This window comes from Dromiciops gliroides, chromosome 6, assembly GCF_019393635.1.
Source record: "Dromiciops gliroides isolate mDroGli1 chromosome 6, mDroGli1.pri, whole genome shotgun sequence".
NCBI classification, from domain to species: domain Eukaryota; kingdom Metazoa; phylum Chordata; class Mammalia; order Microbiotheria; family Microbiotheriidae; genus Dromiciops; species Dromiciops gliroides.
The window spans coordinates 252241620-252255067 of NC_057866.1; the positions used below are offsets into that span (position 1 = coordinate 252241620).

Genomic DNA, 13448 nt, shown 5'->3' on the forward strand with positions numbered 1-13448 from the left:
AGGCTGACGATTTATGGGGGTTTATTTTACATCCTGCTACTTTACTAAAATGATTGTTTCAACTAGCTTTTTAGTTGAATCTCTAGGATTTTCCAAGTATACATCATATCATCTGCAAAGAGAGATCATTTTATTACCTCATTGCCCATTCTGATTTGCTGAGTTTCTTTTTCTTTTCTTATTGCTACTGCTAGTATTTCTAATACAATACTGAATAATACTGGTGATAAGGGGCATCTTTGTTTCACTCCTGATCTCACAAATGATGCTAGGTAGATGCTTATCATTTTAAGAAAAAATCCATTTATACCCATGCTTTCATGTGTTTTTTTAATAGGAATGTGTTGAATTTTTTCAAAAGCTTTTTCCGCATCAATTAGTATAATCATATGATTTTTGGTACTTTTGCTATTGACATAATTATGTTAATAATTTTCCTTAAACCATCTCTGCATTCTTAGTATACATGTTACTTAATCATAGTATAAAATCTTTGTGATATTTTGCTGTAGCCTCATAGCCAGTATTTTATTTAGGATTTTTGCATCCATATTCATTAGTAAAGTTGGTCAGTAATTTCTTTCTCTGTTTTTGCTCTTCCTGGTTTAGGCATCACGACTACATTTGTTTCATAAAAGAGTTTCTCCTTGAACTGGGAGCTTTGAAATTTAGCTAATTTCCTATGAGTTTTCATCTTGGGATCTCTTTCAGGTTGTGATTGGTGGATTTTTTAAAAAATTCTACTTTACCCTTTAGTTTGAAAACTTCAGGACAATTTTTCTTAATTTTTTGAAGTATAGTGTCTAGACTCATTTCTTGATAAGTTATTGGTTGTTGTTTTTTTATATTATCTTTCCTCGACCGGTTCTTCAAATAAGTTGTTTTTAATTAGATATTTCATGTTTTCTTCTATTTTTTTTCATTATTTGATTTTGTTTTACCATTCCTTGGTGCCTTATGAAGTCATTAGCTTCCCCCTGCCCAATTTTAATTTTTAAGGAGTTATTTTCTTCAGTAAGGTTTTGGATTTCTTTTTCCAACTGGTTAACTTTTTTTTTCAAAATTTTTTTTTATTTTCTTGAATTACTCTTATTTTTTTCCCTATTTTCCCTCAACCTTTTTTATCTGATTTTTTAAAAGTCCTTTTTAAGCTCTTTCAAGAACTCTTTCTGGATTTGTGAGCATTTTATATCTTTCTCTGATGCTTTAGAAGTAGCTGTTTTGACTTCACTATCTTCTTCTGAGTTTGAACCCTAATTTTCTCTATCACCACCTATCTATGGTTAGGTTCCTTCTCTTTTGCTTACACATGTTTTTTAAGTGGTCTATTTCTTAGCAGTTAGGTTTATGTTAGAGTTGTGCTCTAGTCTGGAGGTGTGGGAGATACCGTCTCAAACTTCAGGGTTTTTGTGTTATTATTTTCTGAGCTCCATCTTGGTGCCTTTGACCTCTTGGTTCTTCCAATGTTCCAGGTGTCACTGCTCCTGCTGCTCATGCCTTGGTCTTTGAGTGACCTCAGATATTCCTCTCTTCCGCAGAGCCACAACCAGGAACCGCCTCCCCAGCAATGCTGTCACCACAAATGCTCCTATGACCTGAGTTCCCTCAAAATGGCTGCAATCTTCGGCTCACACCTCTCCCTTGGAAACAAAACCAGGGACTCCACTCTCCTGTGAGTGACCACAGCCAACAGGGCCTCCAATCCTCTGCACCAGTGAGTACTCACTCCTCCACAGCCACAGCTTGGGACTACATCTGGTCCGTGCATGTGTCCAGTGCCAGCCAGTAGAAGGCCATGCAATCTTCCCTGAGCATCCACCGCACCCCCGTCCTCCACCCTGGCCTGACTCCCACACTGTCCCTGGGTTAAGTTCCTGACGCTGAGGCTGCAGCTCACACAGCTGCCCCCAGGGCTCATTATTTGTTGATTTGGAAGTATCTGACATCTGTGCTTCAACCAGGCCAGATGACCCCCCGGGAGGTCAAGTCTTTCCTAACATCCTCCCAAGCTGTCTCAGGCTCGACAACTGCTTTACCCCAACTTTTAATGATTTCTGCAGCTCTTAAGTTCGCTTTGTGGCATTATTTTAAATTACTTGAGGGGAATTTGAGAGAGCCAGACAACTTCCTGCCTTGTTGCACCATCTTGCTGGAATCCTCCTGGGCTTAGCTTCTGTCCTCTCACATCCTCGTGCTGCTTTCACACCTCAGCCTGGGGTCCTGAGAATTTTCAGTGCTCTCAGAGAGATGTGATTTCGGGCAAAGTTTGCTCAATACCTTCCTGGTCTGAACTCAGCAAGTTCTTGATTCAGGTTTGGGTCTGTTGGTTTACTTGTGGCTGGAAGTTTCAGTAAACTGATATTGGACTCAACCACTATTAGCCTGCTAAGAGGATCTAATAAGCTCAGAGCAACCGAACTGTATGCTGGCTCTCCTTTGGCCTGGAATTCCTGCCCTGATTATATCACTACAGGCTTCCTGGGCTAGAGGCTAAAACAGAGTCCGTGATCTGCTCCTAGGGCAGAACTACACATTGTTTGCTTCTGAACTTGTTCCTCATTAGGTACACAGCATGGGCCCACATCTATAACTGCTCCTTTCTGCCAACTCCAGCACCATTGGCCAGAGCTCATTCCGCTTGTCCATAAACCTGTTTCCCTAAGCCAACTTGGACTGCCAAATGATTCACTTATTTTTTCTTGGATTTCCTGATCAGAAGTTGGTCTGGGGAGTTTTAAAAAGATGTGTAGAAGAGGAGTGTAGGGAATAAAAGCTATACTTCTTCCTGCTACTCTGCAAATTTGACTCCCTTTCATTCTAGTCTATTCTCCACTCACCTGTCAAAGTAACTCTATACAAACTCTAGTGGCTTCCCATCACCTCCAAGAGCAAATTAAAAAGTCCTTTGTTTGGCATTCAAAATCCTTCATAACCTGGTGCAACACACATATTTTCAGTCTCCTTAAGCCTTACACCCCACCACATACCCAGTGACACTGGTCTCCTTGTTCTCCCACTAGACACTCCATCTCTTGGCTCCTGCCTTCTAGAGGAAGCTTGTCCTAGTGCCTTCCCACTGTTAATTACTACTTATTAGTTTATCTAATTAGGTTATCTCTAATTTTATATAGCTTATTTTATAAGGTAGTTTAGACTGTGAGCTCCTTGTATGAAAGGATAGTCTTCTATCTTTATTTTTATCCACAATGCCTGGCACATAGTAGATTAATATACTCACTGATTACCAGTGGATCAGTGAACCTGCTGAGGCTGCTTAGGACCTTAGAGATCACCAGAGTCCAAACTCCCATCTCTATTTTTTTTTTTGGGGGGGGGGGTGAGGCAGTTGGGGTTAAGTGACTTGCCCAGAGTCACACAGCTAGTAAGTGTTAAGTGTCTGAGACCAGATTTGAACTCAGACCCTCCTGAATCCAGGGCCAGTGCTCTATCCACTGCGCCACCTAGCTGCCCCTCACATTTCTATTAATGAGAAAACTAGCACCCAAAGCTGTGAAACATTTGCCTCTGTTCACACTGCCAGTAGGTAGAAGGTGAGTATTCACACACTGGTCTTCTGACTGACTCTGTGTCTGGTGCTCTTTTGTTTATGCCATGCTATTCAACAGCAGTCCACAAAGTCAAACAGTATGGTTAAACTTTATAAAACTGTATCTGTAAGAGTAAGTGAATGAGTGAGTATATTTAAAATTATTTGTACTGGACCAAAACTAGTTCTCAGTTTATTTGACTTTTTACCCTCAGTAAGTCATTTAACTTTGCAATTTAATTTAATTTAACTTTGCAATGACCCCAAGCAACAATAAGACTGAAAATGGCAGAGAACATACATACATTAAAAAAGATAAGTAATGTCTTGGGGAAGATAATAATTTCCTATTATTTTCCTAGTTTTTTTAATGGTTCTGAGGGAAGAAATATCATTCAAAAATTTTAAATGGAGGTCAATTCTTAGAAAAATACAGAGGGGGCAGCTAGGTGGCACAGTGGATAAAGCACTAGCCCTGGATTCAGGAGGACCTAAGTTCAAATCTGGCCTCAAACACTTGACACTTACTAGCTGTGTGACCCTGAGCAAGTCACTTAACCCTTATTGCCCCACAAAAAAAAAAAAGAAAGAAAGAAAAATATACAGAGAATTCCAGAATATATAGTTTGCCACTTGCTTAAAATTAAAGTTGTTGTTCAGTTGTTTTTCATTCATATCTGACTCTTTGTGATCCCATTTAGGGTTTGGCAAAGATACCGGAGTGGTTTGCCATTTCCTTCTTCAACTCATTTTACAGATTGGGAAACAAGGGCAAAGAAGGTTAAATCACTTGCCCACATTCACAAATCAAGTAAGTGTCTGAAGCTGGATTTGAACTCACGAAGAGGAGTCTTCCTGACTCCAGGCCAAGCACTCTATCCGTGGACCTAGCTGCCCACAAAATTAAAAGAATACAGTATTACTACCCAGTTCTTGAAATAGGGCAAGATAAGGAAGCATGTACTCCTACTTTGTTTCAAGAGGGCCTGAAGCCATCTCTTTCAGTGGACTTGCCAAAAAACTTTCTGTGATTATACTCAGCTTGGATCTTTGGCAATCTCACTTTTTTCTCCCCTCATTTAAGCTATGCTTTTAAAAATTATTCAATCCTCTAAAGTCGATATATTTATTTTCTTTCTTCCAGAGGTCAACAAAGAAATAAAACAAGTGGCCTCATCACTTTATGAAATGAGGACAAAGTGACTGTCCAAGGTGAAGATAAAGAACTGTCAATGTCCTGGTTCTGTGTTCCAATAACTAAAGCTTTACTTAGGTGGGCTGATTAGTTTTTCTCTCCTATATTCATGAATTTTTTTTTTAAGTATATGGAGGATGTAGTGAATGTGTCACTAGAGCAAGAATCTGCATATTCTGACAGAATTCATTCTCATTCTCAGTCAGCCAACACAATGATAGTTTCTCTTATCCCAGCTTATTCCTGTTCTGAATTAACCTGCTTCATCTCAATATTGGCATTTTTGCCTTTTAAACTGAAAGAAAAGCTGAGTATTCATTCTTTCTGATTTCCTGGGTTGTGATTGCAGAAATCACATCTCTCTGGTCTATCAAGTTCCACCAGAGACTGATGTAATGTGATATGTCCACCAGGCATTCAGAAAAATTTCTCTTAATCACCACTTTGGCCTCCCATCCCCTTTAGACAACCTTAAATGCTTACTGGCCCATATACATTTGCTTGTACATACACATACATACTTACATACACATGTAGATGTTTATATACATAAGCATAAGGCTATATATACATCTACACATTATATATACATATACCTACACACATGCATGCGAAACCAATTCTGCTACAATGCATGTTTAAAAATGTGAATTTGTTATAAGATTATTATGATTAAGTTTCTGCATGGTATTTTCCTTGAGAAAGATTGAGACTGCCAGACGCTGCACTTTACACTAACTCAAACACGCACCTCAATGCCCACTTCCACAAGCACATCTCAGGTTTTTGTTGAGGTAAAGTGTGGTATTTACTATATATCTTCTTGTGGAGGAGCATGCTATGGTCAGAGAAGGGCTGGTCTACATCTTTGCCACCCTCATCTACCCTCATCTATGAAGGCCGGGGCGGGAAGACTTAGCTGATATTTCTTGTAGTATTTATGTATTTCTTAAACATTTAACATGTATAAAACTGCACTACCATTTGTATTATTTCTTATCTTTTTTTAAATGTGCCACTGAGTTTTTGAGTGTTGTTTCTTACCTCATTTCTTCATAAATTCTGTGGTTTGTATTTTGTAATACTGTATAAAGCAGTATTCTGGGGGAATGCATTCACATTATAATAGAACTGTCGTGTGTGTGTGTGTGTGTGTGTGTGTGTGCGCGCGCGCACACGCATATCTATATACATACACATAAACACATATGGGTATATGCATGTGTATATGTGTATATATGTATACACATACTGTATGTATGTGTGTATTTATGTGTATATGAATATATATTTGTACTTGTATCCCCAATGACTGGTATAGTAGCTGGCACGTAATGAGCAGTTAATAACTTCCCAGAAATTAATTACACAGACAAAATGAACTTAACAAAACACAGAGTAGTAAGGAAATCTAGAAAAACTTGGCAATGGAGAAAAACCAAGACATTATCTTTGCCTCAAAGGTAAAGACATGAACTGATCAAATCTAGCTCAATTCTTATGATAAAGTGAGACAGGAGAGTAGCTCCTGTAGGTATACCTTAATGCTTACATCATCTGAATCACAGACTAACAATATAATTCAGCAAACAAAAAAATAAAAAATGCTTGGTACATATGAAATTAAACAGTAAGAAGGGTATTTCTTCTAGCCAGGTAGATACGTTTGGCCACATAATACGTGTGATCAAAGAAGTAAGAAAGCACCTAAAATTAGATAATAGCTCCATTACAAGGAAAGCTGGGAGAAAAAACACTCCAATGTATCTGAGAAGAAAAAATTTATCTTGATCTTTAACAAAACCCATGACAACAAAGAAAAAAAGGCAAAAGGCAAAAAGAATTTCCAATTTTTCCAGAAGGTTAAAAGTTGCCACGATAAATTAAGGACATGCAAATCAAAAACTAGGGGCACCAGGGTAAAAATACCTTTTGACTATGTAAAAATAATCATTTTAAAAACTTGATATATGCTCCTTGGGAGAAAAGACATCTTCCCTTCTATTTTTGTCTTTTTATTCACAGCCAGCGTAAAGCATATAGCAGATAATTAATAAATGCTTATTCATTCATTTTATATAAGCACTTGATAAACTATATATCACTTATACTAGTAGTTTGACACTTTTCTTCACGTTCTTCCTAAAGGGAAATAACCAAATCCCCAATTTAAAAAATGTCTCTTGTAAACAATTTTCAAAGGTAGTAACAAACATCTAAAAATCTATAAAATTATTTTGTATAATCACTATTTCATAATTTATTTTTTAAAGGTGGAAATAAAACAACAACACAATTCTTATTTGATATTTACTCTTTTCCTCAGTGTTTCCTTATTTGGTTAGGAAGTGCAATTAGCAACAATGTAATCAGTGACTAGGATTGGGGAAATTCAAAGAAGCAAATTTTGAAGGTGACAAAAGAAAGCCAGTCAGAGATGCCCAATAGTCACAATGGTGCCATCTAAGCATGCCAAGAGTAAATAGAGTCTCTTGACCCTAAGCAAACAAGATAATGGAAGTGAAAGGAGACTTTAAAAAGAAATCCATGGTCTATAGGTACATAATAAAAAGCTAAGTTCACCAAATATAATGTACTTAGCACTAATATTAGGTTGCTATTTGATTCATTAACATTTGATAAAGAGGGGGGAAAGATGGAGGATTTAGAAAAATATTGTGAACTAAAATTACCTGGCAAATATTAATTTATTTCAATACTTTGCACAGAGAATAATACACTTGTATTCATTTATATAACCCAATTAATTTGTTGCCTTATGATACCTGTGGATTTATTTGATGCTCGCCTTCGAATTTCAGTCACCATTAGACGTGAAACTTGGGTTGTAAACTGTAGAAGATCAGAAAATTTTTCTGTCATTGTATTTGGTGGAGCATTCCCAAAAACCTGCAAATGACAAAGCATGATTTTCAATGACAGTTCTCTCCACCGCATTTATTTTTTCCAGGTATTTTATAAAATACAACATTAAAACCAGAAAGTAAACTTATATTAGGTCAAAATGCAGTCATCAAAGTGAATTCTTTTTTACCTAATGAAAGAATGTGAATTCATTCCATTAAGCTATAAAAAAAACAGGTATATTGTTTCATGGAGAAAACAAAAATTTCATAAAAGTTATTGGGGTTCTCTAAAGATAAAGAATTAAATCATCTGGGAACCAACAATGATTTATCTTCCTAGAGAGTCCAGAGGTAGATATGAGATTAAGGAGTTTATCAATTGAAGGGGTTTCAAGTCCTTCATATGAAATCTCAGGTTCTAAGCAACTCAGACAATGAGCAAATAGGACAAAACACCACGAGGTAAACTCTTACACAGCAGACTACAAAATTAAATTTGGAAAGCAATGATAAAGCAAAATGATTTTCTATTTAAGAAAATGAAACCTAGAATACTTAAGTAAATAACAATTATCAAGTAAAGAGAAAACAATGTTTTCAATATCACATAAAATACTGTGCTATAAATTCTCTAGGTTCCAAACAAATACTTGAAGGAAACCAACTAATTTCATCATCTAGAAATGATTCATTTCTCTCTCCCTCTTCCCCTCTCTCTCCCTTTCCCCTTCTCCCCCACCCCACTTTGCCCTTACCTCTCTCAAAGCATGACAAATGATACTTTCTATCATAGGTCTCTCACCCAATTCTACTGAGGAATCCTGGTTAAGTAGAGATGGAGCTCTATTGGGAGTCACATGAAAATACTGATTCTAATACTAGCCAGCTAGGTTTGGATGGGAAATGCACAAACTGAGCCTGTTTCCTCATCAGTAAAATGGGGGTGATAATACTTGTAATACTTGTGTCACAGGGGTGTGGTGAGATTCAAGTGAAACAATGTTTATAAATAAAGTGCTCTGCAAATCCTAAAAGTGTTAGTTATTATTTTTGAAGAGTGCTGGATTTGATATTAGAAGAACTAGAAAATTTGTTTTTGAAATGCAACAGTATCACTCTTCGAACAAGTCTCTCTAAGCCTTTGTTTCTGTCTCTACAATTAGATGACCTCCGAGTTGTCTTTGCCAAATCTTTCAAAGCACCTCATCTAAGGCCTTGAATTTTCTGCAAAGGCAATGATGTGTAAAAGATCTTGAAGTGAGTGAACCTAAGTAGTCCCAGATGTGGACTTTTAACATACCCGAGCTAGTTATAACATTACAAGTTTCCTAACTAATATCCCTGACTTGAGTCATCTTCTTCTTCACCACACCCCTTCAACTAATTCCTAAAATGATTATCCTGGATGAGCTGTCCAGATCCATGGTCCATGCCACCATCACTGACCATACATTATCTTCAGAAGAAACATTTCGTCTAACATTTAATGGTTTCTACAATCTCTTTCCATCTCTGCCTTACCAAATTAAATTCACACTATTCCTTTTCATATTGGAATTCATGAATCAGCCCTTCTTCAATAGTTCTGCCTGCTCTTAAGGATTTGTGCAAATAAATACTAGATCAGTGGATGCATCAAATAAGTTCCCATTGTGATTTTAATAGAATTTTAATTTTAATGAAAATGTCAGGGTTGGGGGGCAGCTAGATGGCACAGTGAATAGAGCACTGGCCCTGGATTCAGGAGGACCTGAGTTCAAATCCGGCCTCAGGCACTTGACACTTACTAGCTGTGTGACCCTGGGCAAGTCACTTAACCCCAATTGCCTCACTAAAAAAAAAAAAAAGAAAGAAAAGAAAATGTCATTTGTGACATTTAAGATGTGTTTATGTTTACAGATTATATGTTTGTGTTCATTTGTCAGAATGAGAGAGTATAATGCTTTACACTGTAATGGTAATTAATAATAACTGAGGAAACAATCTGAGCATAAGTGATTTATTGGCTAGGCGGTCAGAATGAATATGTCAGTAGACTCCCCAGTCAGTCCAAAGACCCTGAATACACAGTAAAGCAGATTTTTATACACAAAAAACCACTTAAATAAATCCAATTAATTATAATAAAAACAATTAACTGAGAGAAAAGCCAGAATACAAAATTAGGTAATCTAAGAAGGGGGGAGTTTCAGTCAAGTTTGGGGATCTTCTAGTCATAAAAGTAAAGATGTTGATTAATTGCATCTACCTGCATGTATGAAACAAGAGATGGCTTACATAGTCTAGTTTCCTCTGGATGAGTAACAGGAAAACAACAAAATGGAGAATACATGTGCCAGCAGAAGACAGATTTAGTGTTCATGAGAGAAAATCTGATTGGACCTCCTGACTCATCCTAAACTGACTGCATTTTGTTCATGGTCTTCATTTTATCTCATCAACACCATCGGTAGATTTCAAACAATTGTCCTTTACAAAATACAATGTAGGTGTTTGATAAATCACTGAGTGTGCCATCTTCATTCTTAAAAATGTCAAATTCAAAATTTGTATGTTTTAAAAGTATATGTCTATTATCTCCTGGCCCAATTTTCTGAATCTATCCACCCAAGAGGAATGGCTTACCGTAAAAATAATAAATTATCATTCAAAATGTGCTAACTTATTATGCTATTTACATACATCTTAACAATAAATTTAATGATTTGCAGGTCAAAAAAAATTGTACAAAGGGCAGCTAGGTAGCACTGGCCCTGGATTCAGGAGGACCTGAGTTCAAATCCGGCCTCAGACACTTGACACTTACTAGCTCTGTGACCCTGGGCAAGTCACTTAACCCCCATTGCCCTGCAAAAAAAAAACAAATTGTACAAGTAATTACGCAGGCATGGAATGGGTTCCTTCTCTGTTAAAATCTTTTTCTTCTCCTTCAAGAACCTATTTAGGCCTCCATGAAGCCTTTCCTGATTCATCCCGATGATTCGCCCTTCTCAAGTTTTCTTAGAGCACTATCTCCATCTTTCCTTTGCCACCATCACATTTTTCCCTGTGTTACATTTCTCTGCATTTAAGTCAGTTATACTTATTTGAATTGAGGTCACATTTCACCCTGTTCCCAGAGAAGAACATAAGCTCACTGAGGTTAGGTACGGAATTATTATTTGTCTTTGTATTATCAGTACAACGACTTAAATAGAGTAGATTCTGGAGTTATATGGAAAGCCCCATCTAGATCTATCCCTCTGTTCTATAACTGGTTAAGTTTAGTAGGCCACCATTTAGGATGTGAGTCAACAAGTCAACGACCATTTATTAAAGACACATTGGGCAGCTAGGTGGAGCAGTGGATAGAGCACTGGCCCTGGATTCAGGAGTACCTGAGTTCAAATCCAGTCTCAGACACTTGGCACTTACTAGCTGTGTGACCCTGGGCAAGTCACTTAACCCTCATTGCCCCCCCCCAAAAAAAATTAAGGACACATTATATACCAGGCACTACACCAAGCACTGAGGATACAAAGATAAGCAAAAAGCAACCCCAGCCCTGCAGAAGTTCAGTCTAATGGGGAAGACACCATGCAAACAACTATGTACAAATAAAGAGTAAACTAAAGATAATCAATTGTGATAATCAATGCAGTAGCATTAAGGAGGATGCAGATAAAGTTCTAGAAAGTTAAGACTTTAAGGAACTGAGGAAAGCCAGGAAATGAAGACAAGATGGAGAGGGAGAGAATTCCATGTATGGGGAACAGTCAGTGAAAAGACCCAAGTAGGGAGGTAGTGGGCCTTATCTGAGGAAAAGAAAGGCAAATGTCACTGGATCACAGAAATATGGGGAGGTGGAGAGAGGGAGGGCAGATTAGAAAGGGAGAAGACAGGAAGGGGAGGAATGAGTAAGGGCTCTGAAAGCCAGAGAAAGAATCTTATATTTGATTCACGAGAGGAGGAAACCAAGGAAGCTGACTGAATATGGGGCTAACATGGTTAGGACTATCCTGCATTTTAGGAAGATCAATCCGACAGCTGACTCAAGGCCAAATTAGAGTAGAAGAGATGTGAGTCAAGAAGACCAACCAACAGGCTATTGCAATAGTCAGGAGTGAAGAGAGGAGGGATCTGTGCAAGTATGGAAACAGTGTCAGGGGAGAGATGGGGAATATACTAGAGATGCTATAAAAGTAGACTTACTGGAACTTGACAACCGACTGCCTATGGGGACCAGAAAGCCAGGAGCAAACAATAACACCTAGATTGCAAACCTAAGTGACTGGGAATGGAGACGCTGCCCTTCACAGTAACAGGAAAATTAGGAAGAGAAGAAAACTGATGGGGAAAAGAGGAGCAAATGAGCTTTTCTATATAGCACCTAATAAGCACCAAGCTCTGTGTAAGCACTTTACAAATATGGTCTCATTTGATCCTTACAACAACACTAGAAGGTTGGTGCTGTCATTATGCCCACTTTATAGTTTTTGACACATTAAGTTTAAGATGTCTGCAAGATATACAGTCAGAAATGTACAAGAGGTATTTGGAGCTGCAAGTGTGAATGAAGGTCATCTAAAAATGAGAAGCACAGAAATAATAAAAATCCTAGGAGCTGATGACATCATCCAGTGAAATATTATATATAGAGAAAAGAGAGCTTAGGACAGAGCCTTGAAGGATACTTACGGTGTGCAGGCATGACCTGGAAGAAGGTTAATTAAATAAAGCAGACTGAAAAGGAGAAGTTCAACAGGTAAGAGATCCATTGGCGGTCACAAATACCTACCGCTATTAAGGAGAAAAGGGTTATCAACAGTATCAAAGGCAGCTGACAGGCCAAAAAGGACAAGGATTGAGAAAAGGCTACTATACTAGATTTGTCCATTAAAGAGATCACTACTGGTGGCAGCTAGGTGGCGCAGTAGATAAAGCACCAGCCCTGGATTCAGGGGGACCTGAGTTCAAATTTTGCCTCAGACAGTTGACATTTACTAGCTGTGTGACCCTGGGCAAGTCACTTAAACCCTCACTGCCCTACAAAATAATAATAAAAATAATAATAATAATAAAATAAAGAGATCACTGCTAACTCTGTAACGAGTAGCTGTAAATAGATGAAGCTAGAAGCCAGACTATAGAATGAAGAGGGTGAAAGGAAATGGAAGCATCAATTGTAGACAGCCTTCTCAAAGAAGTTAGCCAAGAAAGGAAAGAGAAATTTAGGATGATAGCAGGGCAGGACAAAGAGAGGGTTTTCTGAAGATGGGGGAGATATAAGCTTGTTTGTAGGGAGCAGGGGAACAATCAGGAGCAGGGAGATATTGAAGTTTAGTGAGAAAGTTGGGGGTGACTAAGGAGCCAATCTCTCGAGAAGTCAGGATTAGAATAGGATCACTTGTACATTAAAAGGGGTCTACCTTGGCAAGAAGTGGGGCCACGTCTTTATGGGAGACAGGATAAAAGATGGTGAGAGTGGCAGAAGGCATCTGAGAAATGTGAGAAGAAGAAAAGAGAAGAGAAATGACCTCAATTTTCTCAGCTAGGAGGGAGGGGAATCACTAAAGTTTGAGAAGGGATGAAAAGGTTTGGACAAGCTGTTCTGGTGAGTGGGATAGTAAAATGATTATGGAAGCATGGAAGGATTATCTTGGCACAGTGAGAGCCAAGTTGAGATTTTATAACAAAAATTTGCAGTGGAAAAAGCAGTTTTGTGATTTTCCTCTTACTTTGTTCAGCAGTATGTGAGTAGAAGCAAAGGCAGTGCATGGTGGGAACAAGATCTTTTGGGGGATAAAGAGGCAAGGGACTACAGAAGACAGTGGAGAACTGAGCTAGTTCACCAAAGGGT

The 13448-nt window shown here is 38.0% G+C and overlaps 1 protein-coding gene across 1 annotated transcript in view; it reads right to left on the bottom strand.

Annotated features, from left to right (window-relative positions):
- WDFY3 (WD repeat and FYVE domain containing 3) overlaps positions 1-13448 on the bottom strand; it is a 332419-nt gene that overhangs the window by 239537 nt on the left and 79434 nt on the right. Inside the window, 1 exon segment of the mRNA XM_043973480.1 lies at positions 7529-7652. Within this exon segment, the coding sequence (XP_043829415.1) occupies positions 7529-7652 (124 nt within the window).